General features: G+C 35.4%; 1 protein-coding gene across 14 annotated transcripts in view; it reads right to left on the bottom strand.

Moving 5' to 3' along the window:
• Positions 1 to 18,810, bottom strand: part of CCDC88A (coiled-coil domain containing 88A) — a 123,167-nt gene that overhangs the window by 53,307 nt on the left and 51,050 nt on the right. For all 14 annotated transcript variants that reach the window (XM_070572643.1, XM_070572646.1, XM_070572648.1 and 11 more), the window contains exons 8-12: positions 16,029 to 16,201; positions 6,446 to 6,527; positions 4,142 to 4,300; positions 2,535 to 2,681; positions 1,790 to 1,934 (exon numbers count right to left, since the gene is read on the bottom strand). In XM_070572643.1, coding sequence (XP_070428744.1) covers positions 1,790 to 1,934; positions 2,535 to 2,681; positions 4,142 to 4,300; positions 6,446 to 6,527; positions 16,029 to 16,201 — 706 coding nt within the window. The remainder of the gene's footprint in view (positions 1 to 1,789; positions 1,935 to 2,534; positions 2,682 to 4,141; positions 4,301 to 6,445; positions 6,528 to 16,028; positions 16,202 to 18,810) is intronic.

Raw genomic sequence — 18,810 nt, 5'->3', positions numbered from 1 at the left:
AAGGATGCTTACAACACATTTTTAACAACATAGAAGAATGCCTATGTTATAATCTTAGGTGAAAAAAGGAACCTGAATTGTATATACATATTGATATGATGATGTCTAAAATACCGATGCACATGTAGAAAAATTCTGGGAGCAAATTTTTTAAAATATAAAAGCGATTTAGAAATCATCAATGACTTTAATTTTCTCCTTTATCTTTTTCCACATTTTGCAAATTTTCTTGAAAGTCCCTTGTATAATTAAAAAAACCAAAAACTATGCCACATTAAAACAAATATTGAGGTCCATGACTCCAGCTAAGATCACTCACAAAAAAACTGTGATAAAATGATGATGATGATGATGATGATGATAACAATCACTCAAATGCTTACTATTTACCAGGTAATAACCATAATCATAATCATTCAAATGCTTACTATTTACCAGGTAATAAGAACCATAATCATAATCATTCAAATGCTTACTATTTACTAGGTAATAAGAACCATAATCATAATCATTCGAATGCTTACTCTTTATCAGGCATGTTCATAAGTATTAACAAATTCAATCCTGACAACAACCCTACAAGGTACTTACTATTATTGTTCAGACCTAACAGATGAAGTAACTCCTGACTAATTTCAACTACTTTAGTAGCAGAAAACATTGAAGTCTTAATTGCTTTCTTTTGTAACTCAATACACAACGAATATAATAAAAAAAGTTCCACAAATATTCTCAGTAACACATCTCAACAATTTCACTGGCTGAATATGATCATTTACTATGTAGTGAATTTACATGGGATCCCAGAATTTGAAATTAGATTCTCAAGGTAAAATTAGGAAAAGCCCAATGGTAATAAATATGACGAGTCATCTGTAGAAGTAATTATTCTGTAAGCAGCAGTCTACAAGCTCTGTCAGACCTTATGTCTACCTCACCACTATGTCCTTAGGGCCTCGTATAATATTTCACACATGGTATGTGCTTAATAAATATCTGCTGAAGGAAGAAAAGCAGGTGGAATAATCTTCTAATACTGGGTAACTGAGGAATTATGGAACCAATCTAATTCAAATAAATGTGACTTGAGTGTAATTTCAATAAAGTATATCAGTGTTAGCATACTCAAAGCTATAACTCAAATAACTGTATGGTATGTATAGGCCCAGCTTTAAGAAAGAGGACAAGTCAATATGGAGCCTAGGAAAAAACCCAAAAGTTAAAAACATTTCTGGGGTCTTTCATTATCTCCAGGGTATTACTGTGCTAGACTGGTTAGTAGGTATAATCCTAAAGTAGAGACTACATACATTGATGAAAGTAGCCATAAAGATCCTTAATTTGCGTTATTCTGGCTGCATATTCACCTAAGAATCTTCCCACTATGTTTTGATTTCCTATTTAGGTTTGCCTATAGGCAAAGAACATGGTGACTAGCTAATATAACTGTTCTGTTCTATTTAGTAGATGGCTATTATTTCTCAAAATAAATTAATAAACTAGTATTCCAGCTTCTTGTGATATTAATATGAAGTAGTGCCTAAACAACTGATGAAATCTGTTACTGCACTCATAAAGTTGAGTTGTAAGACATGCAAAGATAAGGACCAGACCCAGAAGTGTGAAAAATAACATATTACTCTGTGAAATTATATCTAGGGAGACAGCTGGCCTTCTGAGACATCTCCAGCTAGGGAAAATAAAGAACTGTAATAAAATGTACAACTTCATACAAAATACAATTGCATTTATACATTCATCTATTTAAATAAAACAACACTGGGAATACCTTCAGAAAGTTCACTAGTTCTAGATATTTGTTCTAGCTCCCAGCCAAGATGTAATGATTCATCCATACTTTGTTTCTGTGCCATTTCCAAAGTCATATTTTCTTCCATTAATTCTTCAATCTTTTTTCTATCCATATCACGTTCCTTTTTTATTGGCAGGGAGTAGGGAGAGAAAAGAAAGCTAAGAAACAGTACAATTTCAAGCTAATATTTTATTACTTACAACTTTTGTTTATTGGAAACTGAATAATATGAGGACAAACTGTTAGTTCCTTAAAATTTTCACAGTCTGAAGGCAATAATCAATTATTATAATTATTACTACTGGTCAATTATAATGATCAGGTGTCTGACACTCTTTTAAAGTGATTTTTGGGGACATTGAAAACTCATCTTCCGAGTCAATATATTATTTTAGTGATATAACAAAAGATTTCTGACCCAATGCTAAATTTAGACAAATAGTCTTATTTCTGTATTTTCAAGGCATGTTTACACAATGGCTTGTTAGGGTTTTCTGAAAAGTAGAAGACAAAATTAATAAATAATAACCTTCTGTAACAAAAGCAGAAAATTCTACTGTTCTTGTATTTGTATAAAATTGGAAGTGTCTAATTTATTTAGCTATCTCTTCCCTGTTAAAGCCTCAAGGACACTAGCCATCCTTGTCATTAAAGGGAAATCAAATGAATCTTAGAATTTTTCCTTAGAGGCCATGTAACTGATCTACCTTAAAATACTCACCATTTCCATATCATGCAGTTTAGCCTTTAGTTGTAAATTCTCTTTTTCTAATTCATGTAATTTATCAGAACGAGCTCGAGTTCCTTCTAACTGGTCTTCCAACATAGTTTTTGTTTCTAATAAAACTTGATTGTCTTCTTTTAATTCCTAGAAAAATTTCAAATAGGCTTTATTTATCACAAATAAGTCAATATCTGTTAGTTTTTTTAAGCTATGAAAAGCATGAAAATTCTTTATTGTAAAATAAGCCATTAACTGTCTTTATAAACTATTCTATGCAAGAGTACAGCTACTGAGTAATAGCAATACAGTTGATGTTTTCTTGGCTTCACTTTTTCCCCTAGAATTTAAGCTATTAAGTAAACTAAATACTTGTACTTATATTAGGATGAGTAATACTACAATAATTCTGCATAAAATTGTCTGGGTATATTTGAATTCCTTAGTCACAAGGATAATGAACTAAGTATAAGTAGTCTTCCAGATATTCAAGACACAAACCTCCAAGAATCTGGGCTTAACTCATTTGCCAATAGATTTAAAAATTTTTCTCTATTTAAACTATAACTTGAAAGGGAAAGGTTTGGAGTTTTTGAGTAAAATATCAAGACTTGAACCAAGACTCATATAAATCATAAACCAAGGCTCTATCAATAAATATTTTACATAAGCATCTTGAGAAAATGCTTAAATCCCCTACATATATTTTGATGATATAGGTCTACAAATCTATCTTGCTAAGTGATATACCTGCAGTTTATAAACTTAAGTCAAGAGAAAGTATATTAAAACAGTGGCATCTATAAGGATCCCTTAACAGTGCCAAGCATATGCTCATTTAAATAATTGGCAAAGAATTAATATATACCTTATCTTTGCAGTCTATCGAGTCTATTTTCTGGTAACTTTCAGGCTAACATTTTCTAACTACTTTCTCTTATAATGTTTTCACTTCTTGATTTTGACTACTCCTTCCTTCTTATCCGCATTCTGAAATTGACCAAAATCTCCTCTGTTTACAGACAATGAGGAAATTAACTGAGAAAGCAAGAAAGAATGCAGCGGCAAGGACTGTCCAATTCTTGCTGTCAAACTCAACTAAATGTAACACTGAACAGCAACCATTAAGTAGGAAAAATTGTTTTCTCTAATTTGTTTATATACATATGTAAAGAGATATAAATTTGTTTATACTTATAAAGAGGGAGAGAAGCACCTTCGTTAATCCTAACCTAGTATTCAGAGTTGAGTAGTGATCAGAAATATATTTTGCTTTCACTTCTAGAAACAAATTTGAAATTAGTAGAGATAAATACTTTATTTTGACTATGAGGCAAGGACTTCAAAAGTCTGCCCTACCTATAATGCTAAATAAAGGAATGAAAGAAGAGCCCCAAAGAGTTCAATAAAATTAATAACCAAAAATCCCTTTTTGAAAGTCTAAGGAATATGCTGATCTATCATAAAATAAACACCTGAAGGTATTTACAGTTTGCCCAACATTTAAGAGTCCCTCCCTTACATTTATTAAGTGTACTTTAAATGCATTTTGAAAATCATAACACTTTTAAAGAAAAAAATTGTGAACGACAAATTACACAACATACCTCAACTCTTGCCTTATAAAATTCAATATCATGTAGCCTCTCTTTATATCTGCTGACTTCACTTTCAAGTTTATCAACTCTGACTGCCTTCTCTCGAAGTGCGTCTAATTCATCTCGGTACATTCTTGCAGAACGAGCATCCGAAAGCAAATTCATGTTCTAAATACAAATAAATATTAATATTTTAAATATTATTTTCTATTCTCAAATTGATAATCCTTGGTTGTACAATTTGATGAATTTACTAAACAAAATCAATGATTTTTTTACTTTAAAAGTATGAATTTTATGGTAGGTAAATCATACCTCAATTAAGTTTTTTTTAATGGGGAGATAAAAAGACTTTTTTATTTTACCAAGAATAAAAAGTATTTTAAACATATATGTTTATATACAACTATAAAAACATGTTTATATATAAATTTTTATATAATGTTCTCTATCGGAAATGTAAGCTAACATCTGTTGCCAATCTTCCCCTTTTTCCCTGAGGAAGATTGTTCCTGAGCCAACATCTGTGCCGATCTTCTATTTTATAAGGGATGTTGCCACAGTGTGGCCTGACTAGTGGTGCTAGGTCCACACCCAGGATCCAAACCTGCAAACCCCGGGCCGCCAAAGCAGAGGGTGTGAACTTAACCACTACACCACCAGGCCGGCCTGCTGATTTTTATAATGCTTCCAAGTAAAATGATTAGTGCCATTTAAGACATATATTAAAATTCAACCTTTTTTTCTTTAAAGATTGGCACCTGAGCTAACATCTGTTGCCAATCTTCTCTGTCTTGTTTTTCTTCTTCTTCTCCCCAAAGCCCCCCAGTACATAGTTGTGTATTCTAGGTGTGAGTGCCTCTGGTTGTGCTATGTGGGATGCCACCTCAGCATGGCCTGATGAGCCATGCCATGTCTGCCCCCAAGATCCGAACCAGCAAAACCCTGGGCCGCTGAAGCGAAGCATGTGAACTTAACCATTCAGCCACTGGGCCAGCCCTAAAATTCACCCTTTTAAAAACCTTCTCATAATCCTTTAGAACAGCAGTTATCAAAGTGTGATCTAAGGACATCTGTGGTTCCCTGGAACCCTTTCAGGGAATTCATGAAGTCAAAACTATTTTCATAATAATATTAACACATTATTTCCTTTTTCACTCTCATTCTCTCATGAGGGTGCAATGCGGTTTTCCAGAGGCTGCATGGCATGCAGTATCTTAACAGCCTGAATGCAGAAATAAATATGAGAATCTAGTAGTCTTTAATTAAGCTAGGCATTAAAGAGACTTTAAAAAATGTAAAAGAGTACCAAGCTTCTATTTTCTTTTTTGTTTTGGAAAATAACGGTTATTTAGTTAAAATATAATTTTTATGTTAACATGGAATGGATTATTATTTTTAAAGGAATTAATAAATTCTTAGTCTTAGCTTCTAATATAGTAAATACTAGTAGATATAATCCACATGAAACAATCTGCATTAATTTATAAGAGTGGAAAAAAATCTTGAGACCGAAAAGACTGAGACCATTGTTTTAGAGGGAGCACACATAGAAAAAATCCTGCTACCAAGAAGAGGAATAGCAGCCACAGCCATAGCTAAAAACAAAGATTACAACTCCCAGTCTCATTCATCTAGAAAGCTCCCAGTTTATGATCCTGCAAGTGGAATATTCCCTGAATTTAAAATGGCAGGTAAGGGGAAGAAACAACTGTTCAGTCTTACCCCAATCCTTACAATTTATGGGTTAAAGAAGACCTCATGCACTACCTCCAAATGAAAATGAAACATTACAGAGTGATTAAAAGAAGTGAATTCTTAATCTTGGTTCAAGATGAAAAAACATAAAGCTTTAGTAAAGTAAAAATAATTTTTAAAAAGTTTTTATCTTATTTAATAGGAAAAGAGTGAAGAATTAAAAGCATTCTGTCATATATAAGTTAACATAAAGCACCAGCAGAGAGCAGAGACCTAGAAGACAGACATAAGTAGCACAGTTTACAGTACAGCCTCCAAATCCACAAAAGGCAAATACATAAAAAGAGAAACTTGGAACTGCCCCAGTCCCAAAGGCTCCAATGAATCTTAGCAAAGTTTGAATAGTACTGATACAGAAGAAAAGTCCAAAGACCTTGATTTCTAGTTTTGGCTTTGGCATTTTGCAAGAGAGAAACACTGAAAAAGTCATCAAATGTCTTTAAGCCTCATAAAGTAACCTCATAAAGCATTAAGATAAAGGTTATAAATTATAAGGAGAAAAATCAATTTCTAATTACTTAGTGGTCCTATATACTAAAAGTTCCAGGTACAAACCTCTTGCTGCAGCCTTTTTAGTTCTATTTCCATTTGTTCAAGTTCTTGTTTACAGTCCAACAATTGTTCAGTCTTTTCCTCCCTTAAATACAAAAAATATTTATTAAAGAATAAGCTTACAACTTTCAAAAACTATGATCATCTGCATTAATACAAATGTACTGTCATTACTAAATATCTATTTGAGCCCTGGCCCAGGGGAAAAAGACAAAGAAATGGCTATCAGGAATTTATATGATTAGCTGTCATCAGTCAAACTCCTGCAAGTTTTCCAGAGGCTAACTTCAATGACTAACGCCCTCACAGTTCATCTTTCCTCCCACCCCCATTCCCACTCTCCCCTCCCCCTCTCTGCACAACCAAAGACAAATAAGCTGGAAGAGTTTCTATGCAAGACAATACTATCTGGATTTGACACTTATAAGTATCTCCAAACTATTTTCAACATTTACAATAGCCTAAAGGAAATTACATGCTGCCACGCAGATACCTAAAATCTTTACTTCTCTACTGATTTCTTCCCTGTAGCCTAAAAACATCCTCACATTTCAACTATTACTTTTTTTCCTCTGTACACTGCTTTACTTTTAACTCCCATTTTCTATCTCCTCTTCAGAGCCAAGTTCCTCAAAGTAAAATCTCCACTCACTATCTCTACTTTTCCACCTTCTGTCCTTTTTTTTCTTTCCTGGTGAGGAAGATTGTCCCTGAGTTAACATCTGTTGCCAATCTTCCTCTCTTTGCTTGAGGAAGATTGTCCCTGAGCTAAATCTGTGCCAGTCTTCCTCCATTTTGTATATGGGACGCCACCACAGCATGGCTTGATGAGCGGTATGTAGATCCACACCCGGGATCCAAACCTGCAAACCCCAGACTGCTGAAGCAGAGCGCACGAACTTAGCCACCAGGCTGGCTCCCCACCTCTGTTCTTTAATAAAAGGTAAATGTTCATTGTATAAAACAATCTGTTGTTCACATCTCCCCTTATCTTTACATTTTTTCCAAAACCATAATTTTTAATGGAAAAAATTCCGTTGATAGAGGAACCATAATTTATTTATTTAAGTGGATTCCATTTTCCACTATAAAAATGTTTTGGTAAATACCTTATTATACATAAAACACTGTATATTTCAGGACTGTAATGTCTAAAAGTACATTACAGGCTTAAAGGTACTTGATATATACTGTCAAACTGCCCTCCAGAAAGGTCATTACCGATTTATAATGCAACCAACAGAGGATAAAAGTGCCCATATGTGAAACAATTTAACCACTGAAAAATGTTATTGTTCTAATTTACATATATTTGAATACTTAGAAAAGGCTAATTTTGTTTTCCTATGTTTGTGCCATTAAAATTTCTTCTGATAAAAGGCTATTACCTTTTGTAATTTACAAGATATTTCTTACAAATATTTCTTTATGGATTTGTTGAACACTTTTTTAAAAACTAAAAATAAATTTTATTTTTTATTGTGATAACATATATATAAAATTGCTATTTTAGCCATTTTAAGTGTATAATTCAGTAGCGTTAATTACATTTCCAATGTTGTTAAATTATCACTGCTATCTATTCCCAAAACGTCTTCATCATCCCAAACAGAAACTCTGTACCCATTAAACAATAACTCTCCAATTCCCCCATATCCCCAGCCACTACTTCTGATCTTTGTCTCTCTGAATTTGCCTTTTAAAGATAGTTCATTTAAGTGGAATTATACAATATTTGTCATTTTGTATCTGGTTTATCTCACTTAGCAAATTGTTTTCAGGGCTCATCCATGCTGTAGCAGGTATCAGAATGTCATTCCTTCTTATGGCTGAATAATATTCCATTGTATACCTATAGCACATTTTGTTTATCCACTCATCTGTTCATGGACTCTTGGGTTGTTTCAGCCTTTTGGTCATTGGGAATAATGCTGCAATGAACATTGGCATACAAGTATCTGTTTGCATTCCTGTTTTCAGTTTTTGGGGTATATACCTAGGAGTGAATTTGTGGAGTCATAAGAAAATTCTATGTTTAAGGGGCTGGCCCTGTGGCCAAGTGGTTAAGTTCACGTGCTCCACTTCGGCGGCCCAGGGTTTCACTGCTTCAAATCCTGGGCGTGAACATGGCACTGCTCATCAGACCACACTGAGGCTGCATCCCACATGCCACAACTAGAAGGACCCAAAACTAAAAATACACAACTATGTACCGGGGGGCTTTGGGGAAAAAAATACAAATAAAATCTTTAAAAAAAAAAAAAGCAAGAAAATTCTATGTTTAAATTTCTGAGGAGTATTGTCAAATGTTATTCACTTATTTTTTCCAGATGATTACATATTTAACATTTTTTATACAAACAGAACAATCAACTTTTTTTTTAAGATTTTATTTTTCCTTTTTCTCCCCAAAGCCCCCCGGTACATAGTTGTATATTCTTAGCTGTGGGTCCTTCTAGTTGTGGCATGTGGGATGCCACCTCAGCATGGCCTGATGAGCAGTGCCATGTCTGCACCCAGGATCCGAACCAGCAAAACCCTGAGCCACCGAAGCAGAGCACGCAAACTTACCACTCAGCCACGGGGCCGGCCCCCACAATCACCTTTTATAAACACTTCTTTTGCGTTCGTGCAAAGCTCTTCTCCACCTCGAGAACATATACATATTCTCTATTTTTCTTTCTGGTTCTTTCAGCATTATTTCATTTTCCATCTGGCTCTTTAACCCATTTGAAATTCACTTTGGTGTATGTGATGAATTTGAATAATTTGTCCAAAAGAGTTATCCAGGAGTTCCAGCCTCATTAATAAAATAATTCCTTTTTGCACTTACTTGATCATTCTGTGTACAGCAGTGAGGGTTCCATCCACACCCCCCCACTGACACTGTTTTTCATAAAGTTGATTACCTCCTTATTGCTGTATCCAATGGATTATTTTCACATCTTTTTGAAGAATTTAATACAGTTAACTCCATTCTTCTTGACGCTCTCTCTCCTTTGGCTCCCATGACTCCCCACTCTAAAGGTTTTTCTACTTCTCTACATATTAATTGTCTGAGGCTTTTCTTTTTTTTTTTTGCACTTTCAGCCATTTTTTATTTACAGTTTGTGTTCAATGCAAATCAATTCCATAACATGAGAAGTTACTATGAATCAAAGCATAAATACACAAACACAATATACAATCCAAAGTAGAGGTATAGCATTCAGATGTGAAACAAAAGGGAATGTTCATTCACATACACAGTAGCTCAAGATCTGCTGGAGACTGTTGTTCCAGTGTAGGTTTCTAAAGGTGGGGAAAAAAAATGACTAGTTATCAAGACTACTGTGGTCATATTAGATAGAGGAACATCTAAGCTTCAGTGTGTAACAATGCAAACAAAATATTTCAGGGAGTGTCTATTTTTAAAAAAGTTTTCGTGCATCGAGGCAGTTGTGAAAATATTTACTTTCCAGAATCAAGCCCACGTTAAGGCTTTAAGAACAGGTTCGAACTCTAAAAATACTGACTGATAACAGAAAGTGTTCCAAATGTGGCTATTCGGATTCATAGTTTTTTAAAAAAGTATTTAAAGAAAAGAGTATGAAAGTTTTTCTGAATTTAATGCAAGTTAAGCTTCCAATCTCCACTTGCTAAATACTTGATTTACAGTTTCAGCTTCTTCATATATTTGCCTTTTTAATTTCAAGATTTGTCAATTTTCCCTTCAAAACAGATCACTTTTTAAATTGTAAAAAGTATCCAAGATATGCTAAATACAAAGCATTTTGAAATTAGCTGAGGTGAATGCACTTCTACTCTTTGGAATCAGTTCAGCTAAATGAATCTGGTGCTCTTATTGAATATAGGTGATTAGTATATAAGCAAAATTTACTCATTATGCTTGGATTTAGGGTAGATTCCAATCCATCATTAGTCTGGCACATGCCAATTACTACATAGTCAAATGCAATGTCAAATTCAAAGCCTGAGAGGAAAGAGTTCAGTTCTCAAGAGAACAGTGATAGCTTAACAATGTAAAACTTTATCTAGAGTACATTGGCATTAAATTAGTACTGCTGAAACAAAACATTGAGGATTTACAGTAAGACCTGGAAGTTCCTTCTAATGTACATAGAATCATGGAAGCTTTTTATATTACCTGTTTTATGGCCTTATAAATTTAAAGAACCAAACGAAAATTGGATCTGTTCCACATCCCATCCTTTATCTCTAGATAAGGTAAAATCTATTCTTATTTCAAGGTAGAGTTTTATGTGTCCATATTTCTTAAGCCACATTTCAAGAAATCATCTCTTAAAATTTTTAGATGTTGTCTCTCTTCTTCTTGTACCTGAAACTCCAGGAAATTTAATACTGGCATTCATCATCTAGTCAAACCCTTCACATGCTCTTCAAACCAATCAAATTTGGGATCCTCAACATATTCTGTGTCAATAAAATAAGGTGTAGAATTAGCAGATTTGATGAAGTCCTGTTTTTTTTCCTTGCCACAGTGGACATCTAGATGCCATTTTGATTGGGCTTAGAATATTTAGAAGACGGGGAAGTACAGATGTTTCTTGGCCTGAGTCTCTTAACAGTAGAGATGTAGAAGGGAGAACAAGATCACAGAGACTAGCTGTTGACTGCAGAGCACCACCACTTGTCTTGGTGGTGGCATTAGCTGTATTTGGGGCAGCCAAGGTACTCTGGGAGGAGTTACTTGAAGTTGTTGCAACAGTTGTTTGATATGAATAAATCAGTGTGGGTAGGAGCAGCATCAGAAGCAGCAGCCCCAGTCCGAGCCTGGCCACCAGTGCTCTGCCCATGTCCACTCCGTCGGTGTGCGACATGTCACACTGGAAATTGGGTGTGTGGAGAACCGCTGGTTCGGCACAGGCACAGGCAAGGTCTCTCTGAGCCTTTTGTTGATTTCACGTTCTGTGCCCATCTTTTGGCTAACAATTATCAAGCTCTCATTATCTGGGCCAGGCACCTTTTTTTTTTTTTTAGGAAGATTAGCCCTGAGCTAACATCTGCTACCAGTCCTCCTCTTTTTGCTAAGGAAGACTGGCCCTGAGCTAACATCCATGCCCATCTTCCTCTACTTTATATGTGGGATGCCTGCAACAGCATGGCTTGACCAGTGTTGCGTAGGTCCGCACCCAGGATCCAAACTGGCAAACCCTGGGCAGCCAAAGCGGAAGATGCAAACTTAACCGCTGTGCCACTGCGCCAGCCCCTATGCCAGGCTAAGCACTTACACTCCGCCACACACTTAATCCTTACAAGAGCCTTCTAAAGAAATAGTAGCAGCGATAGCTGCTTATATTTATTAAACACTTATGTACTAGACACTGTTCACTTTACATATTTACCTCACACAACAACCCACTACTTAACAGGCTAGGAAACTGAGCAGCCTTAGAAAGATTAAGTAACTTGGCCACTCAGTTAAGATGTGTTGTGCCAGGATTCACACTTGGGCAGAATGCCTCTAAAGCTCACACACTTGATCAAATGCTGTATCTCTCTAGAGTATCTATTTTCAGAAGTCTCATTTTATGGATGAAGAAACTGAGTAATGTGGCTAATAAATGGTGAAGTCTGCCCTTAACCACTTAAACCCCTTTTTAATGTTTGTGTTCTTCAGATTACATCCTTCTCATTCTTCATGTTCTTCCTGAGCAGTCTTATCTACTCCCAAGGTTTCAACTACTATTTATAGGCTGCATATTATTCTGTACCAGTAAGCAAGTGATTTCAAATCTCCATTCTGCATTGTGGACCAGATAGTCAATTATCCAATGAGCCTTTCCACAGAGATATTTCAAAGGTACCCCAAAATGAATATGTCAAAAACTAAACTTGCCTTTCATCTTAGTCTTATTTCTTTCTCTTATGTTCCCTGAGTGAATGACATTCACCATCCAGATAGACACTGATTACAGGAAAGTGGGAATTATACAAAGACCCTGCCTTGTCCCTTACCTCCTCTTCAACCTCATTGTTACAACCTTCGATCAGGCCTATGCCACTTCTTGCTTGGACTGTCCTTCAATCCACCTTCACACTGCCACCAGAATTCACTTTTTCAATTTGAACACTAAGAGTTGGCCACTAGGCTAGTATCTCTTTAGTAAAACATAAATCTGATCTTGTTATTCCCCTATGCAAAAAAGTCTTCAATTGGTCCCCACTTTTCAAAGTCCCAACTTCTGAATAAAGCACAGGTGACCTTCCACGTATCCACTGCATCATTTTCAACTTCATTTTTTGCCACGCCCCTCCTTATATCCTATTGAACTGTTGCAGTTTCTTCTGCTTAGAATAACCAATTGAGCCTTTTCAACCTAGTTAATGCCTATCATCAACCGAAATGTGACTATCTCTATGAAATCTTCCTGACACCATTTTTTTTCTCTCAAGTCAGAAATGATCAAAACTCTTTTGGGTTTCAACTGCAGGCTATGCAGACTTCTAATACACCTTCAGTTTCACATTATTTCACTGATCTGTTTAAAAGTTTATCTCACAACAATTTAAAAACGGACAAAGGCTTTGAATAGACATTTCTCCAAAGAAGATATACAAATGGTCAATAAGTACATGAAAAGATGCTCAACATCATTAGTCACCAGGAAATGAAAGTCAAAACCACAGTGAGAGATCACTTCATACACACCAGGATGGCTATAATCAAAAAAGTGTATAAAAACAAGTATTGGTGAGGATATAGAGAAATTAGAGCCGTCATGCTTTGCTGGTGGGAATGCAAAATGGTGTAGCCAAATATTTTGAGCTTCTCAAAAGGTTAAACGTAGAGCTACCATATGACCTAGCATTTCCACTCCTCAGTATATACCCAAGAGAACTGAAAACATATGTCCACACAAAAATGTGCACACGAATGTTCACAGGAGCATTATTCATAATAGCCAAAAAGTGGAAACAATCCAAATGTGCATCAACTGATAAATGGATAACCAAAATGTGGCATATCCATATAATAGAATATTATTCAACCATAAAAAGGAGTATTGATAAATGCTACAGTAACATAAACCTTGACATTATGCTAAGTGAAAGAAGTCAGCCACAAAAGGCCACATAATGTATGATTCCATTTATATGAAATGTCCAGAATAGGCAAATCCATGGAAATAAAAGTATATTTGTGGTTGCCAGGAGCCAAAGGCAAAGGGGAAGAGGGAATGACTGCTAATCAGTATGAAGTTTCGTTTTAGGATAATGAAAATGTCTTGAAATTAGTGTGTGATAATATACTAAACGAATATACTAAAAATCACTGAATTGTACACTTTAAAAGGATGAATTTTCTGATATAAATTATATCTCAATAAACCTGTTATTTAAAAAAAGAATAGGGGCTGGCCCTGTAGCCAAGTGGTTAGGTTCGCGCGCTCCGCTTCGGCGGCCCAGGGTTTCGCCGGTTCAGATCCTGGGCATAGACATGGCATGGCTCATTGGGCCACACTGGGGCGGCGTCCTACATGCCACAACTAGAAGGACCCACAAATAAAAATACACAACTATGTACCGGGGGGCTTTGAGAGAAAAAGGAAAAATAAAATCTTCAAAAAAAAAAAAAGAATAATTTATATGATAGAAAAATTCTTTGAAAACATGGGATCCATGGAGGCAGAGAGAATTATTAAAAGAAAGTCTTTGATAGTGTTAACTACTACATTAAAATGAAATGTATAAGGAATTACTTCTTACATCCAAATCGCAAATTATACTTTTGCTCTATATGTTAATAAATCAAAAGCAGTTATATTATGATGTATCACCCATAAGTATGTTATTAGTTAATTTGCATGTTCTCATTACAATTATTTATTTTCACTAGGTATATGGCAACCTGAACTTTTTTTTTAAAGAAGATTAGCCCTGAGCTAACATCTGCAGCCAATCCTCCTCTTTTTGCTGAGGAAGACTGGCCCTGAGCTAACATCCATGCCCATCTTCCTCTACTTTATATGTGGGACACCTGCCACAGCATGGCTTGCCAAGTCGTGCCACGTCCGCACCCGGGATCCAAACCAGCAAACCCTGGGCCACAGAAACGGAACATGTGCACTTAACTGCTGCGCCACCAGGCTGGCCCCAACCTGAACTATTTTTATCCACCATGATTTCCACACTTCATCACTTTAGTAAAGATTAGTCCTAAGAAAATGACTTAAAACAAATATTACTAGAAGAAATCCATGAAGGAACAGTTTTTCAAAGGACATCAAAGCTATTAGATGATATTTGATGCAATGCTAGTTACCGGGAATACCTGCTGTATCTGTGATATTTATATACCTGTTAAAAATATTCATTTACCCGTTAAAAATATTCATATTTACATTTTCCAATCAGCATATGAGAGCATAAACTGTATCATCTCTTTAAGTTGTTTGGAATCTTAATAAATTCCATGGCCAAGTAAATTTTATTTAAAAATCAAATTCTAATATGCAAAATGTTAAATGAATTCACAGCCATCATTGCAGTTCTAATTGCATGCTTTATCTAAAGACTGGAGAAGATTGTACTAAATTATATGGAAGAAGCTAATGTTCACTGTTTAGGCTATCCATTAACTGTCAGTCAAACTAATAACAGCAATCTCTTCCCTAATTTTCCTAGTGCAGCTGTTTATAGAATATCCTGGGCGTGTTCATTTCAATAGATACATAATAATGCAGACATCTACCAAGAAAGCTGTATCTTTTTGTTTTCAAATTTTCCTATAGACCGTATATTTTTTCTACCTTGCATATTCAATCACTTTCTTAAACCAGTTGCTTTAAATAATCAGTAAATAAACTTAATTGCTATATTGTAGCTTTAAATTTAAAATCTACATTCTGAAGCCCAAATTCCAGGAAAACAAACCAAAAAAAAAAAAAAAAAAACCCAAACACAAAAATCCTTTGTTCTTTTTAAAATGCAAAATAAAAGATCCCCAGGAGATAGCGGTCCTGTCTTTACATATGATTCACCAAGGAATGCCTATGTGATATTTTTAGTGACTTGTGCAATAATCTTTGAAAGTTAAATAAATATAATTTCATCAGCACTAACCAATCTGAATATTTACCATTTCTTAGTACGTGGCTCAGGCACTTTAATTACTCAGTGCAGAAGATACACAAAATTATTTTTTTGTAATACTGTATACCAACAATTCAGTCTTTTATAATACTAATTTTAAAAGAGCTAAACTTACTGCTCTGTACCAGTGGCTGCCAGTATTTCATATTTCAAGGAATGTAAAAATAAAAAAAATTAAGGAGACCCCAATTTACCAAGGAAGAACACTATTTTATAAAAGAAAGAATATTTTAACACTAGAAAGATAGGAAGGACATAACTCAGAAAAAAGGGCACCCTTTAAATTGGTAAGATTTAGCATTAGGAAAACCCCATGCCAGTCTCCTTATTTTTCTCATTTTGTCAAACACTAGTGAAAACAGGCTAGCAATGGGGAACCACTAATCTATATTCCATAAGCCTAAAAATATTGTTTAGGTCACCTTTACAACCATATAAATTCAGTGAGCCTTGAAAATTAGCAACTTACAATTCCTGCCTAAGTCTTCTTATCTTGGCCTTAGCATCTGCCAGTTCCACTGACAGATGTTGTCGACTTTCTGTTCGCTTCATGCCTGGAGATCCACAGGGTGATTGTGCAGATGAAGAGGCATGGGGCAGAAAATGAAGACCATCCCGCTCTTCAGAGAGCTCTATTATAGTCTAAGGAAATATAGAAATAACCACAGAATCACTTTTAGTATTCTACATATCAGAGAACTAAACACATCAACACTATATACCGAGTCTAAGTACTATACTACAATATCAAAAACAATTCATTGGTCAAAAATATCTTAACTTTGTCATATTTAGCTGTCATTTTTAAAAATTTCATTCAACAGTTCATGGGTAAGCTATTTAGTAGATAACACTAGAACAAAACTTAGTATTTTTCTGTTTCTAATTTTTTAACAAAAGAAATCAATTGTGGTAAAATAACTAGACCAGATAGGAACTGTTGGAAAGGCATGAGAGACTTTTTCACATAGGAAAGAAATTAACCCAAGAGTGATATGTCTACAACTGTGCTGTCCAATATGGTAGACAGTAACACAAGTGGTTACTTAATTACAAATTTAAAAAGTTAAAATACAGTTCATTGGTCACACTAGCCATATTTCAAGTGCTCAACAGCCACATGTAGCAATGGTTACTGTACTGGACAGTGCAGAAATACAATCTTACCATAACTGCAGAATTGGACAACACTGCTCTAGAATTGTAAACAGGGACCTCAGAGAGATCTAACAGATCCCTCAATCTTTTAATTCTGCCGGTAACTGAAGCAGAGAGATTGAATAGTCCATGATCACACTAGTAGCTAGCAGCATTGCCAAGACTCCAGGCCAGTCTCTTGACTCCATAAACTATGCTCTCTTACAATACTAGTTTCAATTTGCTTCCATCTCAATGTTTCTTTTATTCTTTCTCTAGAGACCCTCCATGGGGCACAAATCTCCCTCTACTTATCCTAAACCTGAACTTTAAGAGCTATTTAACCTACATGTACCTCACTCAATCATATTTCTCCATTTTACTAATTTATTGGAAAATTCTCTTATTCTAAACCAATTTCTGCTTTTCTTTAAAACTTCTCAGGCAAGCAGAAATTATCTTCTATAACAATTTCAACTGTCCTTCTATTCCAGACAGAATAGGTGGAATTACCACCTTGGAACCATGGAATCACCATCCTCACTTTGTTTCTCATCACCAAGTCTTATACTGCCCCTCACTTAATCACTACTTTTCTTTCTTTTTTTTTTTCAAACCACCATCAGAACTCATTTCTTTATCCTTGGGATATATTTCAGCACCTGAATGAAGGTCTGTCCACCTATCACTTTCAAAGATTCCAGTAAGCCTATTGAGAAATCACAGAATGTGACTTGCCAGTTCCTGTTCTTGCTACAATTCCATATCCATTCCCTATTCCATATACACAGGGTTCTCCAGTGAAGGAAGCATACCTCTTTTGTGCCGTCCCTTCTTTACTAGCATTACTCCCAAGTCACCATATCTATGCCTGAAGCTTTCATCATCCGACTCCCCCTTTTCCGCTCAATCAAATGGATTATTCCTGGCTACTCTAGAGTTCCTACTCGGCTTGGAACTATAATTAGGCCCTTAAATGTCACCCGTACTTTCTAATTTAACACTACCATGCCATCTTTGACTATAGCTCACCCTTTGGGGGAAAACGAAAAGGGAACTAATATTTATAGAACTCCTAGCTAAGGAATTTTCCAACAAGATCTCATCCAATACTATTATCAGCAACATAAGTTATTATGTCTATTTTAAACATAAAGAAACTGAGGCTCATATACATTACTTAAGCAAAGTCACACATTTAATGATAGGTATAACAGGAATTCAAGTTTGACTCTAACAGTATGTCATTTTCCTTACCTACCATCAGTTTTTTCTATTCCTACTCCAAGCTGATAAAGAACTCTAAGAGAGAGAGAAAAAAATACATAGCCCTACTACAGATCTTGCCATTCATTTCCAGTTAAGCTCTTTCCAATGCCCATCAATCCTTTTATTGAAATCTTGCTGATTCCTGGCAAATTTCCCCACCTTGGCTGTTGTAAATATATTTATTCTCTTCTCTCTACTTAAGCCTCCAACTGCAAACTGGTATCATCACTTCCAACAAATGACCTCTCCTCCAACTTATCAAAGAAACAAAACCATCTGAGATGAATGCCTCCATTTTTATGCATCCCTTTCTCCCAACACAAATTCCTTACTTCTATAACATTTTCAGTTAGCTTCTTTCTCCTTGTTCTTCAAAGATATACAAGTTTCTTCTATCTCAGAAAGAAAAAATCACATTTCTCTCTTGCTACCCTTCTATTTCTCTTTCAATGCTACTTTTTTTTCCTCCTGCTTTTTCTCCCCAAACCCCCCACCCCAGCACATAGCTGTATATTTTTAGTTATGGGTCCTTCTGGTTGTGGCATGTGGGATGCCACCTCAGCACGGCCTGATGAGCGGTGCCATGTCCAGGCCCAGGATCCGAACCAGTGAAACCCTAGGCCGCCGAAGAGGAGCGTACGAACTTAACCGCTCGGCCACGGGGCTGGCCCCTCAATTATCTTTAATCTTGCCTTCTAACATCCCCGACTCTAACAATGGTACCTGCACATACTAAGTATTTAATAAACATTTATTTCACACACAAATAAATTAGAATTTAATTATATTCTACCTTATATTTTTCATTTACAGTTTTTGTTTTCAATAAAAAAGATACAATCTTT

This window comes from Equus przewalskii, chromosome 14, assembly GCF_037783145.1.
Source record: "Equus przewalskii isolate Varuska chromosome 14, EquPr2, whole genome shotgun sequence".
Classification (NCBI taxonomy): Eukaryota; Metazoa; Chordata; class Mammalia; order Perissodactyla; family Equidae; genus Equus; species Equus przewalskii.
This window is presented reverse-complemented; position numbering and strand designations above follow the sequence as displayed.